Here is a 22,771-nt window from a genome sequence, read left to right on the forward strand (position 1 = left end):
GCTTCCCTATGCTTTACCATGTTTTCACTGGGAGTCTTATTTCCATCCCTGAATTGCAGTATACTCTACAGTACTGTACACTGGAGTTTCCTTGAACTGGCTCGACAGGGGGTCTCTGCTCCAGCATCCCATTCGCTAGTTTCCATTCTAGAATCCCTGGGTTCCCCTCCTATACTGTGTGCATGTGTTCTATAGAACAGTTGTAGTTCTCTAAGTATACAGCAGGTGGCGCATTGCTTGTGGCAAGCACACTGCAAGAGGAAAAAAGCTTGTTTAATTCTAATACGGTAAGACAGGTAAGTTACGCTTCAGATAATCGATGGAATCTCTTTAGAACTCCAGCTCTGGAAGCTGTGGTATTCTCTTCTCATTCTGGTCATACGGTATGGTACTGGAGCCCTACGTTATCCAAAATATAACAGGATTAACAGGTTTACTCGATCGCTCACTTTCTCTTTTTTCATTTTAGCTGGATGACCTTTATGAAATTCTGTGTAATAAATGTGACTTTCTGATTAGAAAAACACGACAAAATGTGCACATGTCCCGGATCCTGTTACTAATCAAATGCTGTGGTTAAGGTCAAATGCTGTATGTTTGCTGCTTGAAACGTTGTTTGGCAGCTGTGTCAAGTTTACCTTCCTATGCATTATTCAGACCAGCCTGACCAGGAGCTTTGTATCTTCTACATATTGGCGATGGCAGCACAGCAGCCAGGAGGATTATTCCAAACTGTTCTGAAATGACGCCGGTTCATCTAATAGGTAAGAAGCAATCAAGTTTCACACTCGATCTCTTCTCAGTTTACCGATCTCTTCTGGAATTATGTGGTGACTAATTCAAGTTCTGTAAAGCGAAGCGGTGCTATAAAATCACCAGACTAATACATCTAGCTGACCTTCTGCACTAGTTCAATGACTAGTTTCCCCCTTGCTAGAATAGCGTACAAGGACACTCAAAGTTGCAACAAAGGGATTTAAGAAGACTGCAGCGAAGGGATTTGAAATGAAATTCAATAGCCTGGATCTGCGCGGTCATTCTAACACCTAATGAAAGAGAAAATCTCTCTGCTCTCACTGTCTTTGTGCACGCCGCGCTGCTGTCCTACTTACAAGAAAGATTCTTCAAGAAGCACGTCCACAGTTATAAGCTTCAGAATTCAATTTAATTGCTTTTTTTTAACATTTCCCTCACTGTTATAGTTTGCAATCACTCTGTGTGGTTCTAGGTTTTGCGGCGCCATTATTTTCTCCTAAGGATGCAATTATCAATCTCTAGACATGCTCAAAGAAAGTTCAAAGACAGGTAAAAAAAATAATTTAATTCTGTATAATGACATCTGAAGTGTCTTACATAACATAACTTTCATGTGAAACCCTCCCGCATCTTTACCCTTGTATGTGGGCTAGGATTAATGGCTTTTACTGGGACTTGCACACTCATGTCTATCCTGCTCAAGCTGTAGTGGTTGATCTGTTTTACTGTACTGAAAGAAATCACATGGACAGGGAGTACTCACATCAGTGTCGGGCCCCTTGTCTGCACCAGGGCATGAGAACGTGACAAACTCATGACACCGCTTGTGGACCACAAAACAGCAAACTAGAGAGAGAGAGAGAGAGAGAGAGAGAGAGAGAGAGAGAGAGAGAGAGAGAGAGAGAGAGAGAGAGAGAGAGAACAACAACAACATGATTAATTTATAAAAGTAGACATGATATTCATTTTCTATCTGCAGCTGGCTTTGATCCCAGTGACTCATACTAGACACACCTGCAACATGAAATACATTTGTTTTTGGACATCATAATAATAATAATAATAATAATAATAATAATAATAATAATAATAATAATAATAATAATAATAATAATTTACTGTAATGTAAGCTTATCATCTTACCAACAGATATTGCATCTGACTGCAACGATAGAGCAGAGAATTATAATAAAGGAAAGGTATTGAAGCCATTTAGGTTTCCCTTTTGAGTTACAGTAGTCTATTGCATTTTTAATAACAAGCTTTTAGCACAATTCTATGTGGTTACGCAATGTAGTCGCTCCTATTTGCTAAAGGGTTTGGTTTATGTAACCACTAATGACTCAGTAAACAGTCAGACCAAAAACGGACCCCTTCATCTGAAAGCGACCCACAAAGCACACACTCACTGATAAGAAAGCAATAGTCTGGTTCTAGAATATTTCAAACGTCTGCTGGGGCACACAGAAGAAAAACCAATAAGGTGACATTTAGAAACTGCCATTCAGGAAGCACTAGATTTTAGTTTGAAACAATGATTTTAATTAAGCAAAGGTGAGGCAGGCTAATAGCAATAAACCACCATTAATTACCTCACAGCTTCTCTCCTGCTTCCTTAAAGCAGAAACTAATTAGCTCTGGAAATGTCTGAAGGTTCCATTTGAATTATACTTGTAGTTTCTTTTAAGAGCTGACATGCAAAATAATGCAGATTTCAAAGCAGCAGCCCGATCTCTTTAAAACAAGACCTGCCATAACACTGTCAATAGGGGGTGTAGAGAAAGCGTAGGCAACCAGGACGGAGCTCTGTCTATGTCTTGAGAATGACAGGGATACAAGTCTGTTCTCAAGGAGTGACACCTTGGAGTCCTTTAGGGAGGTGCAGCTTTTATATATTACAGAATACACGTCTGGGGTTCCACTTGCATAACAGACCATTTACAGCAGGGGTGTCCAATCCTGGTCTTGGACGGCCGGTGTCCCTCCTGGTTTTTGCTGCGTCTCCACTGAGAGCTGCCTTTGATGTGTCTCCATGCCCCTGCCTCTAACGAGCTGCGTCTCCACTGAGAGCTGCCTCTGATGTGTTTCCATGCCCCTGCCTCTGATGAGCTGCGTCTCCACTGAGAGCTGCCTCTGATGTGTCTCCATGCCCCTGCCTCTAACGAGCTGCGTCTCCACTGAGAGCTGCCTCTGATGTGTTTCCACGCCCCTGCCTCTGATGTGTTTCCATGCCCCTGCCTCTGATGTGTTTCCACGCCCCTGCCTCTGATGTGTTTCCATGCCCCTGCCTCTGATGAGCTGCGTCTCCACTGAGAGCTGCCTCTGATGTGTTTCCACGCCCCTGCCTCTGATGTGTTTCCATGCCCCTGCCTCTGATGAGCTGCGTCTCCACTGAGAGCTGCCTCTGATGTGTTTCCACGCCCCTGGCTCTGATGTGTCTCCATGCCCCTGCCTCTAACGAGCTGCGTCTCCACTGAGAGCTGCCTCTGATGTGTTTCCACGCCCCTGCCTCTGATGTGTTTCCATGCCCCTGCCTCTGATGAGCTGCATCTCCACTGAGAGCTGCCTCTGATGTGTTTCCACGCCCCTGCCTCTGATGTGTCTCCATGCCCCTGCCTCTAACGAGCTGCGTCTCCACTGAGAGCTGCCTCTGATGTGTTTCCACGCCCCTGCCTCTGATGTGTTTCCATGCCCCTGCCTCTGATGAGCTGCGTCTCCACTGAGAGCTGCCTCTGATGTGTTTCCACGCCCCTGCCTCTGATGAGCTGCGTCTCCACTGAGAGCTGCCTTTGATGTGTTTCCGTTTCTGTTTTATTCTTCTCGCACCTGACTGTGATCTGATGGAGGAGCCACTGCAATGTGTACCAGCAATGTTGATAGCCAGACCATAGTATTATTCACACGGGACTAAAATCAGGGGGTACTCAGAGTTGGTCAAAAGCAGAGGATATCCAGTAATCTCCCAGACGCGGACTGGTTTTCTTCAAGAGAAGGTCAGTAATTTTTTTATTAAATTCAAAACTGTGTCCAGAGAAGGCGCTTTTGCGCGTGATCTGTGAGCAACGAACCGGGACGATCGTCTTTTAATTTGTTTTCTTTTTTGAATATCAGTATCTTGTCGACATCGAATAAATGTTTGTTCACATCCAAACATGCTTTGAGATGCATCGCTGAAAGCATCCATTTTTATAACTTGTATTTTCACTCTCTTCTACAAAAAGCATTGAGGCGATTAACCCGGAAATACTGATATTAATTGTAACATAACACCGTCGTTGTCGATTCGCACGGGACTACAAAAGCACAGGATGACTGAGTTTGAAATTTCAGGTCCCGATGCCCTATAATACAAGCGGAGGACCGCTGGAAAAATGACCTGGGGCAAATTTCACCGATGTCAGTAAAAATTCCAAGGTCAACTGAAAATCTGGTGATTGTTAGTCCTGTACGAATAGTACTTAAATCCCAACTAATACCCGATTTATTACATTTAAAAAAAAAAAGTAACCATGAAAATCTTGTTGACGTGCACCACTTTGTAATCCATGCCTCAGTATATTATGCAACGGGTATAGACATCACAAACACAAATCTACTTTGCAGTACAAACACATTTACTCATAAAAGAAAGATGAAAGTCAACGGCTTCTAAGTAAAAAAACATCTGGGGAGTGCCGTTTATCATCGTGATAATGACAGGCACTGTTCCCACTTATCTTTTCTTGGAAATGAAGCTAATTAGGGTCCGTGGGGTCTTGTCAGTAGATGTGGTTAAAGCTTTCGACAAACCTTTTTACTCTTGTGACCTCAGATTGGAGTAATCCATACTGAATACATAACAATAAATACATAGATAATCAGTCATTCTCTGGCTAGAAAGTCGGCTTTGATGAAGCAGGGTCCACATCAAAGTCCAACCTACAGAAAGGGTTGCATGCATAACTGCATTGAATGTGATTCAATAATGAACCCCACTCCCACATCAATAATGAAACCCCCTCACACATCAATAGTGAAACCCACTCCCACATCAATAGTGAACCCCACTCCCACATCAATAATGAACCCCACTCCCACATCAATAATGAACCCCACTCCCACATCAATAATGAACCCCACTCCCACATCAATAATGAACCCCACTCCCACATCAATAATGAACCCCACTCCCACATCAATAATGAACCCCACTCCCACATCAATAATGAACCCCACTCCCACATCAATAATGAACCCCACTCCCACATCAATAATGAACCCCACTCCCACATCAATAATGAACCCCACTCCCACATCAATAATGAACCCCACTCCCACATCAATAATGAACCCCACTCCCACATCAATAATGAACCCCACTCCCACATCAATAATGAACCCCACTCCCACATCAATAATGAACCCCACTCCCACATCAATAATGAAACCCACTCCCACATCAATAATGAAACCCACTCCCACAAGCACACACACATGCACGCTCACACACAGGAGCCTCTGCTGGTTTAACCACTCACATATGTCAAGCAGCTACAACAAGACAGAAAGGGAGTGTCTGATGTCTTTTTCTAAAGGAGTCTAGACGTCTAGTATTTCTATTGAGAGTGTAATTGTTATGCATCATGTTTGTTATATTAAGCAGAAAGAAAATGCATCACTACACTACCGATCAACAGAAAATGACACCTCAAAGATTTCAATCTTTAAGGGCAGCAGTGTGGAGCAGTAGTTAGGGCTCCGGACTCTTGATGGGGGATCCCAGGTGGGGGACACTGCTGCTGTACCCTTGAGCAAGGTACTTTACCTAGATTGCTCCAGTAAAAAAAAACCCAACTGTATAAATGGGTAATTGTATGTAAAAAAAATTAATGTGTAAAAAATAATGTAATTGTATGTAAAAATAATGTGATATCTTGTAACAATTGTAAGTCGCTCTGGGTAACAGCGTCTGCCAAGAAATTAATAATAATAATAATAATAATAATAATAATAATAATAATAATAATAATAATAATTACAACAGCTTTTTAAAAAGTTAAACGGAAGTTCACATTTATTTTAGAAGTCTGCCTCTAGCCTACAGTGCTGTATCATCCAAGCCTGACATTAAAAAAGAAAGAAGCAGCGAGACAGACGACATATCGGGAACGAAGGTCCCCCGCCGCTAACACCCGAACCTGGCAGGGTGTCCTCTTTAATGTCTGCCGATCCCAGACAAGCTAGTGAGCTCTCAGACTGGCACTGCGCTGCCCTCTCTGACAGCACGACTGGACAGCTCAGCAGCAAGAGAGACGCCGGAGAAAATGGCACTGCAGCTTTCCTTCTTCAGAGCCACTACAGGAGTGCTAATCAAGGCTTTACAATGCATTTCATTAGCGCTGGCAACTGGGCTAATTACCAAATTCAAAAAACAACCTACTTTCCAAAATCGATTCCAAAAGCGGGGCTAATGATGCAAATTTGGGGCTACTTTTGTTCAGCTGAAGATTCTCTTTGCTTTTATTTGATGCTTCAGTTTGGCATATGCAGGCATCTCCAAGTAAACACCATGGATGAAGCATGATGGTGCTGTTGTTCAAACTCACTCCAGTGGTCTAGCTGCAGTCAGACCGTTGTTAGAGCACAGTTTTACCATTTCACACTGTGTACAGTACAGAATTCATACCGATAGCCACTGAGTACGACACATGGGACACATGATCTGCTATTACTGCTTAACAGAAGAAGAGGGAATCTATCAGACTTTAATAATGCATTAGTACAAATATAAAAGTAGCAGAGGGGATGCGGTTCTTTATTTTGTGATTAATGCCTGCGCTGGTAAAATATTTCAGCTAATCCAATCACCGGGTCCACGACCATGCCATTTGTCTCCATCCTCACGACCAAAAGTCTCCCCCGGATTGCTCACTAAAATACAAGCACGGGGAGTCTAATGCACATGCTGGTTCTGTACTGTACATGGACCCCATTGTTACTGAAAAGCACAGCAGGGCTCAACTAGGCTTTGATAGACCTGTGGAGTGGCTTCACACTGGAGGAATCGTGATTCAGAAACTTCAACCCATTACACAGCCAGCCTTCTGTGCAAAAAAGAGTGCTTTTAAAAAAAAAACCATTCTGTTTGCGTAATCACTTTTAATAAAATGCTATCACAGCTACACAAAGGTTTGGTGCTTTTAACGTCCAGTTTGCTTTACTCACTCGGCAGGGAATCTTTTGTCAGCCAAACAATCCCAGACAGTTTCCTTGCAAACTCTTCTCCTAGACAGTGGTTCACAGCTGCAAGCTGCTTCAATTAGAAAACGCCAGTTGGTTTAACCTACTTTGCTGAAGATTGTGTGGTCGTGAAAAACGTGGCTCTGAAGGCGTTACTGTTTCATTCTAATGTAGTATGTTTGTACACAGTGCATGCTCTCTGTAATAATACTTTCCAATTGCCTCATTGATATCTCCTAATATAATCCAATTTGAGGAATCAATTCCCTGATCCTCTCTGTATCCCGAATGTAAACCAGTTTCGAGCTGGGTCATAAATATATGACAGGTCATATTTCCTGTTTTATATTCATGCTCATACGCCCAGTGATACCTGTGAATACATCCTTTCGACCACCTGCTACTGTCTCTATGCCACAGTCATCTTATAAATAAATTACCCGCTACTACATCCTCGGATATTAATATTTAATCATTTGAACTTTTGAAACTCTCTGTGAACTGAGCTTGGGTGTAAAGACAAAAGAAAAGAAAATCTGGAAGTTACAGCAGCAACTGAATAAATCGTAACATCTGATTTTTTCAGAATCTGAATGTTCAGGTCTGTTAAAATGCAGTTAGTATTGCTGAGGATGGTCAGTCAGTACAGCAGATCTATGTTCGCAAGTGTCAAGGGAGTGGATTTAAAAAGGAGCAATGCTCAAATAAATATGTATTTATTTTTACACTTTTCATGAGGTTGTTCGTTACCTTATAAGTACATCTACAAAAGAAATATTTTGGGATGACAGCAGAAGCCATGCACGTTCACAGAGCGGCAAGAAGGGGATTTAAACAATCTGGAGAGCTAACAAGGCTTCCGAGAAAGCAGAGTGCACTGTGTGTTCAATGAGAACCCCATTGTTAAAAATGACATGCATTCAGAAAGGGTTCAGCGTATACTGGCGACAGTTGCGCTGAAATGTCATGCTGTGTGTCTTTTTGCAATGCTGTTTGTTACCTTGCAGACTGCAATGCTCTTAGGAATTTCTTCTGGAGAAAGGTAAATATAATCATTACCAAAGCATGCTGTATGCGTTCACAGAAAATGCTTCAGAAGCCCTAACGTAATGTAAGGCAGAATCACAAAGCCTTGGTGTCGATACAGTATCTATCTACAGCATGCAGAACAGCAGACAGAGTTGACATCAATGCTTTAAGATACTTTCTTCTCTCTTTACCTAGTATAACATGATAGACATTTTTCAGAGAGTTAATGCTGTTGGGGGGGGGGGGGGGGGCACAGTGAAGATGGTTGCCTTGGCAACACTAATGATATAATAAAGGATTATTCCAAAAAAAGGTTCATTATAAATTAAACAGCCTATCTCCTGCAGATCAGTCCCCAGGGGGATAGCAGTGGAGTGCTGTGGAGCAGGGGATGTGACTCAGACTTTTGGTTAAAGAATATCTGATAGAATCGGTTACCATGTGCACAAGCTCCTAGTGCACACCCTGTTTTATATGCTGCTTCGTGCAACTCTTAGAACGTGTGAAAGACCTGTTCGATTGGTTTGAATATCTGTATGAACCTTAAACCTACTGATCTAAGGGCATAATCATTGGAGAGCATGCACTTGGTGGCACACCACCACCACCTGTAACTACAGGAGCAAACTTCAGGATTCAAAAGCACGGAGGATATGCTAGCAGTATGGTGCGGCAGCTGTGCTTCAACAGAGTGCATCTCAGTACTAGTACTGAAACAGACCTATAATTCACAAAGGGCCAGGGATTAATACTGTGTCCCTCACAAGATAAATATCTCACCTCACCACAACCATGTCCCTTCCTTTTCTCTCTCACTTTCTGTATTGTATTGCTAAGAATGAACTTTACATGCCACACATAATAAACTCTCCATGTTCCTGGCACTGCTCAGCTCATCTGCCACCTCGACTGAACCCAGTCAGTTGAAAAGCATGGCATGTGCTTTATGAATGGAGAAGTGGCTGATATTGACTTGCCTTTTTAGCGGCGGATTTGATGAAAATAAAAATAAAAATGACAGCAGTCGAATTCAGGTCAGGTACTGTAGTTAATTATTTCTTTAGCATCAGGAAAAAGAAAATGAATTACTAGGGAATAACCTCCTTTCTAATTGCCACAGTCCAGTTCACAGTTCTAGACTGTTTAACAGTTAAATAAACAGTGGATCTGCAGCCGCATTCTGTAGCTTGCAGAAACTGCTTTTTTTTGTGCACAGTCTGCATACATTTATAAAAACTGCATGGCTTTTGGCTGATGTAACTCTCCCTGCCTTTTCCATAACATCAGCTTCCACACAATGCATAATCCCAGAGCTTTCAATAGCCTTCGAATGATGAACAACCACAGGTAGCAAAGGGGTAACATTCTGCAGTGTGCAGTGTAAGCTTCCTCCGTTCGGATATTATCAGCACAACGAAGACAGATAGATGGGAGTTTAACAGTAAGAGAGACAGATTACAAATTGTATCTGAGATGAATGATTTCACCAAGGAACAAGCTGGCCCCATGTCTACTGCACTGCTACCCATTACCTCCTCAAACAAACTGTGCTCCAAAGCCAATGAGGACGTCAGGAATGAAATGAAGCTGCTGTTGCTGCAGCTCACTGACCTCAGTTTATTTGCATTTCTTTACAGAAATGTAGTCGGTACTGACGGCACTACAGTAGTTTCATATAGAGTCGTGTGGGGGGGTTTCTGTTGTTTGTTTTTTTATTAGAATGCAGGGCACACTTTCTGTGGTTAGGGATTGCTGTGTGTCATACTGTCTGTCTTAAACCATAGATTTGATTGGATTAAAGCTGCATATATACAGCCTGATGATGCGTGCATACAGCAGCAAACATAATACAATTGTAAGACATGTTCAACTGTAAAGAGTTCTGCATGCTGCTTGTGGATAGCACATCATACAGTATCTGAATTAAGCAGCCACGCATTCAGTGCTTTTGGACCACGGGAACATGTCACAAACTACTACTGCTGGGGAATCAAGTCAGCGCAATATCTATTTGGGGGGGGGGGGTAATGATCACACTGTACTGCCACCCTTACACTCTGTATTAATCACGCAGAAGCTCTCCCCCCAGAGGGGTATATTAACCACAACCATTTATTAGAATTGTATATGCATGCATACCTGTAAAGGATCCATATACAATACCCCAGCTCCTAACAGTTAGTTAAATACAGGTATTACACAGTGCTTTGAACACAAGAAAGAAAAATGCAAGCTCTATTAAGAAACGAATGCCTAATCACATGCAATTCAGATTTAACACGAACATGAACATGAGCTCATGTTTTTCCATTTGCCAGCAGGAATGATTAACATGCAGTGACCTCCATTTTAAAATGCTTCAATTACACAAACACAATGGTTTAATAGGACGGGTGAAGAAACAGGCTTCAGGCAATAACTTCTTCAATAATAATAATAATAATACTAATACTTCTAAAAAATGATCAACAGTGTAGCGATGCTCGAGTTACTTGTACTGGTTTTGTCAATACGGATGTGAATCTGTGCAGATGAGTGACTGTAATGATGATCATACAATATATAAGTTTTCCTTTGGTAGTTTAGTCTTTTACTACAAGGCGGCCAATAAGAGACGTAGAATTCCTGTTTTATTTCTTTAAAGCAGCTGAGATGAAGCACGGGGGTTATAATAAGGATCTCTTATTCCGCCCACAGTATTCAGGGATGGAGCATGAGATTCAGTCCAGACTGGTCAGTATTCAACAGGCCCGGGGTGCTAAAGTATTGGACTACATCCCTAAGGATCTCTAAAAAAAAAAGACAACAGATCCTGCCAACAAACAGGGCAACGAGAGTAGCATGAGATTGGATGCAGTTTGAATGCACGGATATGTATTGCATTCTGATTGGTCACCGCTATACTGTGCAAGTCTCCGATTGGCTGAACGGACTATTGGAATCCAGTAGCCATAGTGTGGTTTACTTGTAGAGTATGACTTGTTAATAGCTTTTTTTTTCCTTCAAATCAATTTACTCACAAAAATATGCAAATCAAACCAAATATGACAATATGCAAACAATGCATTTGGTAGATAACTTTTCTTTCTTTTTTTTTTTTTTTAAATTTATGAACAAAGTGCTCATGAAAGGATGAGGCTCTGGCTAAAGCCAGATGAAACCCTGAACACCACCTCATTCAGTCCCGGGGACTCTCTCAGGCAGATTGCTTTCCAAAAGGGGAGACGATTCATCAGGCACAGTGGAGGTCAAAGCCAAGCCATTGGGATCAACATCCAGAAATGGAGTGAGCTTTCCTCTCAACGGTATCATGGGAGTCAGAAGCGTTGACTCTGCACCAGTCCACAGTGCTGCACAGCCTTAGCACCAGACCTTAGAACCTCAAACCTCCATGGGTTTCCACTCGTCAGAGCAATTCTGGGTCACTGCCACTGCAACAATGTTGCTCTTGGTTGTTCCCATGTGTATTTGTAGAAGCAGTGACGTCACCAGGGAGAGGTTGGACAGCTGACCCACGTTTGGAGTTGTTTCAAAGGGCGAGCACAGAGAAGTACAGCAGGACCCTGTGGATAAAGTGCCTGGCAGAGAAGCTTCAGAGGTGTTACTCTACTGCACGCGGTCGGCTCTGTGCTCTGAAGAAGATCCTAGCACACAACTTTCCCTTTAAGCGCCTGTGATCCACCCCCCCCCCCCCGTTCTGCAATGTGCAGGCTCAGATTCCACCAGCATGAAGAAAGAATAGTGAACCATCAGAGGGGATAATGAAGAGGGAGCGTGCCGGCAGGTTTTACATGGTAGGTGAAGCAATCACACACTTGACACCTGCCTTGATGTGATAGGAAGAAGGAATGGTTTCATTACGTTTTGAATTCAAAGAGCCGCCGTCCTGTTTGAACTTCAGTGCTGTCAATTTTACCACGTCCGCGGGGCAGTTGCTATAACTTTAATTGCGATTTTACCTGCTGCATTGGCAGGTTTGAGATGCACATGAAATAGGTGGAACAACAAGAAATCCATCAGCTAGTAAGGCCAGTGGGAAATTAGTGGATCTTTGTACATGTAACAGTTTGTTAAAACAGTTCTTCAAGAAACTGATGACAAGGGTACATGCTATAAAACTAGAGCACATTGTTTTCAACGACAGTTCTTCTCAAAGACGGTAGTTTCATGTCTCGAAGACTCCTACTGTAGGCACCTATGTTTTATTCTACCACAGAAGTCAAATGGGCCTGAGGCCAGGGATTCGAAAGTCTGTTGATTATAACAACTAATGGGCACTCATCTGGGCTGATTCAGTATGCATTACATAGTCTATAGACGACGATCTATAAGCATTTAACACTGCTACATTTAGAAATACTCAATGCAATGAGAAACATTTGGACCGGAAGCCTTTTCTCAATGTCTTCAACCTTTGACAGCTACAGTACTGTAGCTAGACCCATGCTAACAGGAATACAGGCTGGACTATGTTACTGCCATGCATAAAAAAGCTGAACTCAGAGGTAATCCTTCACACTGAATGTTTCCGGCATTGACAAACAACTCCAGTCACTGAAATAAACAGAATAAATATCTACTGCCCCTGTAAACTCACAACACATTTCCATTAGACCCCTCTGTCTTCAAAACCTTTTACCAGCCTCTGTTTTTTTTTTTAAATTCAATTTCTGCTTTCCCATATGAAAATGTCTTCTGCCTCTCAACTTAAAACTTATTAGTCCGGTTTTCATCCTGCTTTTAAAAACTAATTTTTGTTAATGGATATGCAATAGAAATTTGATTAGCTTTCCATTTTATCTTGTGCCAGTCAGTATACCATAATTGTTGTCTCAACCAACCATTAGGAGCTATTAAATATGTATTAAGCTAAAGTGATCATGTGCTTCAGTCATTATTTTGGGTGGGTGTTTCCAGACTGTTTTAAATCATGCAAAAAAAAAAAGAAAACAGCCAACGACATTAAAAGTACCACCTACTAGTTTTCTAACTTAAGTGTGGTTTAAGTTAAGGAGCAGAAACTCAGTGGTTACTACCATATTATACCCAACCAATTTCGAAAATAAACAGCAAGCCAAACGAGCTCCATACTGCTCTGTGGTGACATGCCAAGTCAAAGAGAGATGTTTCTTTAGATTAAAACATACTGACAGACTTGGAATTCTGGATACAAAGTGAGTTAAAGTGAAGGAGCTTGAGAGCTGCCCTCGCACTGTACAGATACAAAAAATGAACGCTAAGAAAGTAAGGGGGAAATAAAGCATGCAGATGGCACTTGTGGTCCTGTAACTACTTCAGGAGGGAGTCAGCCATTGTACTGCTGCCCTGACTGCTCAGGAAAAAGAGGAGATGATGCACAATCAGCTAATGAGCCTCTGCCTTAACACGAGTGATATTACACTGCAATACGGGCGCTTATTATAACCCTGCACAGTCTGGCTATTCGGAAACTCCGATCGTTCCTGGCGTCTCAGGGACCGCTCATGCTTGGAAGATCAGTTACTGTAGAGATGAGAAGAAGGAGGAAATCAAAAGCATAGCTGCTCCTCTGTGAAATATCATCCTGACTCAAACGCTGATTCAGTGCAGGCTTGGCCAGGAATCAGCTCTCAGCCCAGCCGCACTGAGTATTGCAGAACAAGTACAAACAAAAACAAATAACTAAAAACCTGGAGAGCCCCCCCCACCCCCCCAGGGGAAAGGTCAAGGGGAGTTTCGAGTCCGTGGGGTTAGAGAATCCTAATTCAACAAGGTGCTGTCCAATGAGGCTTTCAGTTTTTCCATTTTAAAGAGACACAGACAGGAATCTTAAAGCTGTGTGATTACGGAGTAATTCAGAGGTTTCATTTAGCCGGCATTACTGAACATCCAAAACCAAACAGCCTAGCATCATGACACACGATCCGATGAACAGTCGGTGGACAAAAAAGAAATTACGGCTTATGGGGGTCTGTGAATTCCCTCTGAGCCTTGAACTGAATTTGTATTAAAACTGGAGGGAGGTTCTGTGAAGCTTTTTACCCAATGTAGTTACCAGACCAGTTAATTCAAGACAAGAGAGGAACCTGTATAAAATAACGATCCTCCCAACAAAGCCAGTATGAATAAGGAGCTGAGAATAATGTATTTGCTTCATGAAGGCAAACGGAAGAGCATCCAGTCAGACATGCTTGTTTTTCACTGTTGTGTGAGGGATCACATCATCAGCTGGCTAGCCAGTTGAAAATTGCATATTCTTTCTAAATCATGCTGGCATAAACATATTGCATCACCTAATCCATTTTATAGATGTTTATTTCAAGTGTTTATTTCGAGTGTTACATTTGGTAATGCATTCTCATGGTGTAATTCAGTGGCATTTCTAACCTTCAGAAAGAGAATTTACAATTGTTTGTAAACTGTTAGGGGCCTTGTGTAATACATACCAGAATACTGAGGCCTGTGTTAACATCCTCAGAGCGTTTTTGTTTTGTTTCTACTTTGAATCGCTCGGTCAATCTTGCAGTAATTCTGAAAGCCCCTCGACTCTCATACTCCTGTTGTAAGTGTCACAATCTCAACATGTATCTGTCGTCTTGCCAATCTTGTCCTCCAACATGTTAGGCACTTTATTCTCCTGATAAGAACTATGTTTAGCTACAAAGTGCCGTCCGGAGGGACATGCTTCACTTACTCCTTCTCTGCAGCATGTGTAATTGATTCACTTTTCACTCGAGGGCTCGTCCTGTTACAAGGTTGTGTTCTGGCAAGCGTATCCGCCACCCCAGCGAAATGAAAAGACGGTAGAGCTGTAGAGAATCAGATATGCTTATATGCCAGCTATACGCAGACAGCATTTCCACTTCCAAATCTGGATCAAATACTAAACGGAAAGGTGTGCTCAGGACTTTCTACAGAAATAGCAGGGGCCAAGTAACAAGTGCAAACGAGTATTCGTAACGGCCATTTTTGTGAGTACGAGAAATTGATTCTCTAAAAAACAATAGTGACAAGAATAAACACATGACAGCTATCATTAGCAAAGGCAATAGGAGGCCAGAACTCGCACAAAAGCAGGTAATCAAAATCAATCAATAGCAGCTTAAAAAGGGAAGTAATGATAGCCACTTATTTTTAGCTGTTCATCCGTAGTTATAACTGTGCAGTAGCCATTTAACAGTAAAACAGGATTCTTGGATGCTGCAAACTGTGACACAAGCTTGCCACAGAAACCACTCTGCATTGCCCAGTTGAATTTTAAGAGTCGGATCATTTCTATTTCCTGGATGTAAACCACAACATCATTCTTTATAATAAATAAAAAACAGCTTAGGTCAAACAAAACATGACTTTGTCCAAACAGCTGTCACCTCACATCTGTGTTGAAAATAAGACTTGGAAAGAAGACTCCCACTGCACAGCCACTCCAGGTTCTACTGCAAACTTTGACTGAGACACACCTGAGTGCTTCGTCTCTGTGCTTTGTCTAATTAAGCGCAGGAGTGTTTAATTGACCTAACAGTAAACTAGACAATGGCTCAAACAGTTATGCAATAGCAGTTTTGCTTCTACCCCTGAACCGTCAAGACAAAGCCTTCTTAGGCACAGATTAGTATTATAATCCTCCACCAGGGATCAGCATTAAAAACCCTCTTTTTCTTCAGTCATGAAATAAATCATCTTGTGAGCTTTTCTGCAGCTCGTTGTGATGGTTTGGATATTCAGGGCCGTCCCCGTGCAGCGTCATGAATAGACATTGCTTCCCACCACAGATGCATGCTTGGCAAACATTCAAAGCAACACATACTGTAACAAACAAATAAGGGACGCTTCACTTAAAACCACAGAGACCAGCAGAGCTTCACACCTCAATCCTGACATGACCACGCCTGACCACACCACCCCCTAGTGCTGACCACCCCTCGTCCGGCGCGCCTCTCTAGCAGAGACTGACACTTGAGCCACATTGTGGGGGGGCTTTGTGATGTGGGCTCATGTTCACTGGGGGCTAAGACAGACCCATGACCTGAGATGGATTGAAACCCGGGGACGTAATGCTGATGGAATAGCCCGCAGATTATTATTTTTTTTAAAATCTTTAAAAGGCCAGGCCACTAACAAAACATGTGCAAACTGAAACAAACACTGCTATATATGTAACAGCACTTCCATTTAAGGTGCAATTAAGGACTTCTTTCAAAAGTATTTTACTTACTGTATGTAACTTATCGAGCTTTCACACAGAACAGAACTTGGAGGTCTCTCTCTCTCCATTTCAGAATGAGCATCATGCATTTTCTCCCATTCTCCAGCTCCGATATGTTTGCTCTGGCTCGCTGGAAGTGTACAGGCATGAAGTATTTAAATGTGAAAGCAGTCAGACCGGACCCTGCTGCTCTGCCGTGCAGCATTCCTGCCTCTTGTTGGCTGGATTCAGACAGTCAGCGATCCATGTGAAAAATGTACTTCCTGTTCCCTTGTGCTGTACACACAGCTGTCTTGTATTTAGATATCTTTGCTCTTGCTGCAGAAAATATGTATCGTCTTTCTCTCTATGCTCTTAGCTATGACACAGAAATAATCCCTTTTTATTAGTTCATATAATCTCCCTAAGCTAATTACTGTGACAGTGAATAATAGTAATAATAATAATAATAACTCTTAACTATTATTATTATTATTATTATTATTATTATTATTATTATTATTATTATTATTAATAATAATATGTGCCTATAAATACAGCACTGTGCATCCACAGGATGAACAAACGATAATTGTAATCAGAGGTTTCCTGTACGTTCTATATACAGTATATATATATATATATATATATATATATATATATGATGCAGAGTCTGTATCGACGCAGGGAACTGTAATTGGCCGTGGAGCTCATACAGCCTCAAGCTTTTCAAATTCACTTACAGTGCCACATCTATTATTTTCTCTCCCAGTTGTGTTCACTCATTCATTCCATTAAGTCATTGTGCAGATTTGTGTGTGGGTGATGCTTTATAAAGCGCCATGCGAGATGACACGGGGAGGGTTATTGTACCTTTGAGGTGCAGGAATGCTACCTGCTTCCACAAAAACAAAATTGAAATCATTCAGTAATTATCTTCTCTGTTAAATGAGCAATCACATTTTATACATACACATATATATATATATATATATATTTGGTCACCAAAGTTAACCAGTATTCTGTTATAAAGATGCAGGTTTCTGGTGTTTTTTGAAATGTGTTTATGTGTTAAACCACGGTAGGGTTTATACAGGTTATTTCTTTGATTGCAAAAACGACAAAACAAAAGAAAAAGATATGGAGAGAAAAATAGAGTGCATGAAAAATACTTTAGTAACTTTTATAAAATATTCCACCACAGAAAAATCACTGATTTATTAATATGATATATTATTTAAGGGTGAAGGAATCACACGTGCATTTACAACATCATTTCCAAATATCACCAGGCGTTCTTTTAGGTACAGTAATAGCTTACAAATGAAAATGAGAAAAATGCAGCCCTACTGCTTTACACCCAAAACCAGTCTTCACTCCAGACCAGCTTTGTATCCTTGTGCTGATTCCTAATCAATCCTTTCCTGTTCATCTACTTGGCCTGCTGTCCCTCAGATTAGCTGTTAGATTAATGATGTGTGCCACAAGCAGTTAACTGAACCCGTCAACGCCTGGAGGCCAGCCCAGCCTTTCACTGTGACTTACGAGCGCAGAGACTGAAAGCCACACGGACACCGAATTAAAATAAAAATAAAATTAAACAGCCATACAGAAACAGATACCACCAGCTCACCAGCTTCCACTGATTCGTTTTACCTGATCAGTTGGCTTGCATGTAGTGCCCCTACTGTGCAAGCATTTAAAACAGTGATACTGCTCTTAAGACTTTCATTCCAGGACCTTTTTTCAATTAGGTCTTTAAATCGTTAAATTGGCTCCAGACAGATTTGTAATAATTGAATCAAGCCTTGATTATGTATTGTTATCCTGTTTATATTGAATTATCTAATTGTTGTTCAATTAAATAACCCAGGACCTAGCTGGAACAAGTTCTTGAACTAGAATGGATCCAAATGCCCTGTCCACACTACGCAAACACTGCGCGATCATTACTTGTTGAAACCGTGATTGGGAATGAAGGGACTGGCTTTGATTAAGTAGTGTAGTGTGGACAGGTAAGGAGCCACACGTGAGTGACATTGATTGTGATGCTCGGAACAATTTTCATACCTTGAACACACAGCACAAGCCACCTACAAGAGATCAGCCCTAACTAAACAACATCAATGCTAAACAAACTGTTTTCAGAGCTGATGGTTTTGATGAGCAAACCTCAAGTATCCAAACACTGTTTATGCATCCTCTCTTCTAATGCACGCACTCACAGTGACTGCTATGTTTCAAGTTTTACATAACAAGGGAGGAAACCATTCGCTCGTGCAAAACATTACACTGCAGAACAGAAACAGCAATGTTTCATAGTGTTGCTTTGCTACACTGCAGCAGCATCTGCAGGAAGAACAGCTTGTGTCGTCATCGTCATTCCTGTTATCATCAGAATTATTATAGTTACTGCTCGTATTATTATTATTAGTTCAATTAAAATAACTAGGACACTAACGCTGTATGTCTCAGCTGGATATCTACAGCTTGTACAAAATGTTTGAATTATTTAGCAGGGTTATATGAATTGAACACTGTGGCCTTGGATTGCTGCTTTCCATGAGCACGCTAGACACTGCGAATGCTTAGTCGTACGTTCAGGAAGACAGAGTTTTCAGTGCCTCATTCTTTTAGGAGTGTAAAGGCCCTCTGAATACACGCAGAATCCTCAAGGTGATCTTGTAATTACAGCGCTGTGAATTCAGCTTGATAAACAGTGGTACAGAATGACTCCTTACATACTGTTCAGGGCCAACAGAAAATAACTATGCTCATTAAAACAGACCCCCAATATCCCCCGAACCACCCAAATCTAATTTCAAAATGTTTTATCTAGTGCAACACCTGTCACCCCTAAAGAGATCAAAGGAACACTCCAGACGTGATTTATTAGTTAGCCCTACAGATCATTCTATTTGAATCCCGGGTGGGTTGTTGTAGAGAATCAATCAATCAATCAATCTTTATTTTATATAGCGCCCTTTCATAGTGGACCACCATCACAAAGCGCTTTACAAGATGCAGTAACAACAAGAAAAAACAGTTTCAAGGGAGAAACTTAATTGGTTGCAGTTGTTCCTGTATTATGATTTATTTGATTTATTACATTTTTTCTGTTCTTTTTTTAATGACTGATGACTGGAACCTGCACAGTCGGAGATCTGAAGTCACATATTCAGATTGTATTAGAACAATAAAAATGCTCACAAGCACGGCACGGGTGCTGCACTAGTTTAATGCATTTTTTAAATCTAATTCTCGAGACAGCATGATTAAATAGACAAGGCATTAGCTTGTTTCTGAGCACATAATGAAATCGCAGGTGTGTCTCTCTCTCTCAAGCATCTCTCTCTCTCTCTCTCTAGCTTGCTCGCTCTCACTTTCTCTCTCTCACTCTCATTATAACATGCTGCATGCCTGTGAGCACCGTTGGCCTTCGCTTTCATTAGCTCTCAGTGGGAGGTGTTCAGCAGTCCAGGGAAGGCTGTGTCGTTTGCAGTGGACTCTTTGCATGTCAGTATTTCTGGCTTTAAAAAGGTTGAACTATGACATATCCTCACAAGAGTTTATCAAAACCACTCAAGGTATATTCGAGGAATGTTTCTTTTCTTGTATTATTGGACTCTGCCTTGCCTGACAAATGGCTTTGCCAGAAGCATTTGTGACAGTAACGTTGTTCGTTGTACTGTACATCCTATGATCAGCGATGCAGTAATACACATGTTTGTAAGTGATTTGTCTGCTGCACTTACAGACACCGATGTAGGAAAACTGTACAGTCCTGTATGTGACAATCAGCAGATTTAATACTAAACACTGAGGCCATCTCAGCAGCTCACAGATGTGTAGTTATTTATATATTTAGCATAGCACCACTATCATATAGCTGTAATGCAATCTCTGCGTATCCCTGTGAATTTGTAAACTCACTAGGATTTACTCACTCAACTGATGCCCATGAAATACACTCCTGAAATTCAATGACTCTTACACAATTCTCTTCTCACTTGGGAGAAGGCACTTCAGATCAAGGATTCCTCAGTTCTTCAGTCTGCAGCTTTATCAACTTGCACAGGGTGTAGTTGACAGTCTTCCTTTATTTATAAGCTGGTTCGAGTCAATAAGTCAGGAACAAGCATGGAATGTACTTAACAGCCTTACCTCATCCATAAGCTCCTCAGCTCAACCTACACCATTAATGCAAAGGAGGGGTGGGAATTTCAAGTAATTTAGTGCTCGAGTACTTGAGCGTTAATTTCGAATACTCAAACCTAATGCCAGACAATATTATTCTACAGATGCACCACAAAAATTATAACGTTAACACTGCAGTTATATTCATACCTAAAACCGCTGTCGGCAGTCATTATGATGGTTACATTTTAAACATCATCAATATTAAAATGAAAGACAACTATCCAATACAACTCAAAAGTTTTATTCAAGCACATCAAGTTTTATTCAAGCATGAAATGCTGTATTTAAATGAACAATTAAACATAAAAGGGTTTATTTTCTAACTTACCACATATAAAGCGCTACTTCAAAAAAATGAAAAACATATAATAAAATAAACATTTCAAAAGAAACTAGTGTGTAAACAGGTATATACATACAAAACTGTAAAAACGAAAGTAGCATGTGTTAGCTCTTGTGTGTGTGTCACTCAGTGCAGCACAGAATCCAGGTTGAGCTGCTGCAGCCTGCAGCTTTGCAGTTTTCTGATCGAAATGTTTCTGCTGAAGCGCTGTGGCTAGCTTCAAGATGAAATCTCTCCTACTGATATTTTCCCTGGTGCATTCCTTGTACAAAACGAAGGAATTGATGGTTGCCAGGTCCAGTAGAGATAACAACAGGATTGTATATATATATATATATATATATATAATGAGCCATTGTGAAGACTTTCATCTAATAAGAATTGTTTTTCATGCATGGACAGGCTCTTCTGTTTATATACTTTAAAAAAATAAATGAATCCAATTTGATTTGATAGAACAAAAGAATATTGTAGGTTGTATTCAAAATAAAAACATGTAATAAAGTCAGTAAAAATTACGGCTTTGTTGCTAGGTTGTAACTTTCTTATTTTCGTGATCCTGCTTTTCAAACGCCGTCGGGGTATTTATTTAGGAAAAGTCATAAACGGACAACCACACACAGAGATGAGAGCGGACCACTACTCTCATGGCAGGGAGCAGAGCAAGGGCGTCTAAATGACATGGTCCCCCCCCCACACCCACCCACACCCTCACCCTCACCCTCACCCACACCCACACACCCACACACCCCAACCCCCCCCAAACACACACACACACACCCACCCCCTCACACACCCACACACACACACACCCACACCCACACACACCCACACCCTCACCCTCACCCTCACCCTCACCCTCACCCACACCCACACACCCACCCATACCCACACCCACACACCCCCCCCCCCCACACACACACACACCCACCCCCTCACACACCCACACACACACACACACACACACCCACACACACACACACCCACACCCTCACCCTCACCCTCACCCACACCCACACACCCACCCATACCCACACCCACACACCCCCCCCCCCACACACACACACACCCACCCCCTCACACACCCACACACACACACACACACACCCACACCCACACACTACCGAAACTAGTGGTATGGTCCCACCCAGGAACAATAAAGAAAACGTGAATGCACAGGACAAAAGTCTGCCAACCTGACTGGACTGAACTGACTGGGTTGCTACAATATATTCAACTTCCATTCATGAAGAGTTATTATTTACATTTTTTCAAGTAATACTCTAACCCACCCCTAATGCAAAGTGCCCTATATTCTTTTAAGAAATTCTTAACTAAATATGCAAGTGTATACTGGAATGTGGACTGCAAGAACAATGCAAAGTGCGAGTGTACAGTAAAATCACAGTTTTTTCTTTCTTTGCACAGACATACATTCTAACTACTGTGCCACTGATATGGTCTGCAGTGGTTAGAGCTGTGGAAGGTCCCTGGGTGACCATGGCCACAGATCACATTGCATGGTACTAGTTTGTCTGAAGACCTGGGTTCAGGAAGCTGGTCTCTTAACCACACCAAAAGCTTGTGTTGTTTGTTTTTTCAATACCTGGCAGTGAATCTGACAGCGGTACCGTTGGATATGCAGATAACAGGACCCTGCACTTTTCTATCATTAAGAGTTTAATTCAATTTGGGAGGATGTTTACAAACGACCGTCTGCCCGCCTCCAGCTAGCAACACTACAACAGACAGAAAAAACACAAAGCAATATCTTTCAGTGCTGGTCTCTCTCTGCTTCGCCACCTAGCTAGAACAAATTGTTCTGCTCATTCGTTGGTTGGTCGGTTGACTTATTAATGCTGGAGTTCTATCCCAGGAGGCCCATTAAAGACAATTATCCAGGACGTTCCTATACTGTAGAATGGAACTGTATTGTTGCTGCATCAGTTATGGTTATCGGTGCAGCAGAATTGGTTTTACTGAATCGTGTGACTTTTGTCTCCACTATCAACAACCAGAGCCATCAATGCAGACACGGCTCTTTATTCATTTTCTTTTTT

At 41.6% G+C, this 22,771-nt stretch overlaps 1 protein-coding gene across 1 annotated transcript in view; it reads right to left on the reverse strand.

Moving 5' to 3' along the window:
- LOC117424636 (protein kinase C alpha type-like) overlaps positions 1–22,771 on the reverse strand; it is a 120,674-nt gene that overhangs the window by 73,206 nt on the left and 24,697 nt on the right. The window contains exon 3 of the mRNA XM_058992275.1: positions 1,520–1,602. Coding sequence (XP_058848258.1) covers positions 1,520–1,602 — 83 coding nt within the window. The remainder of the gene's footprint in view (positions 1–1,519; positions 1,603–22,771) is intronic.

Source organism: Acipenser ruthenus, chromosome 19 (assembly GCF_902713425.1).
Source record: "Acipenser ruthenus chromosome 19, fAciRut3.2 maternal haplotype, whole genome shotgun sequence".
Classification (NCBI taxonomy): domain Eukaryota; kingdom Metazoa; phylum Chordata; class Actinopteri; order Acipenseriformes; family Acipenseridae; genus Acipenser; species Acipenser ruthenus.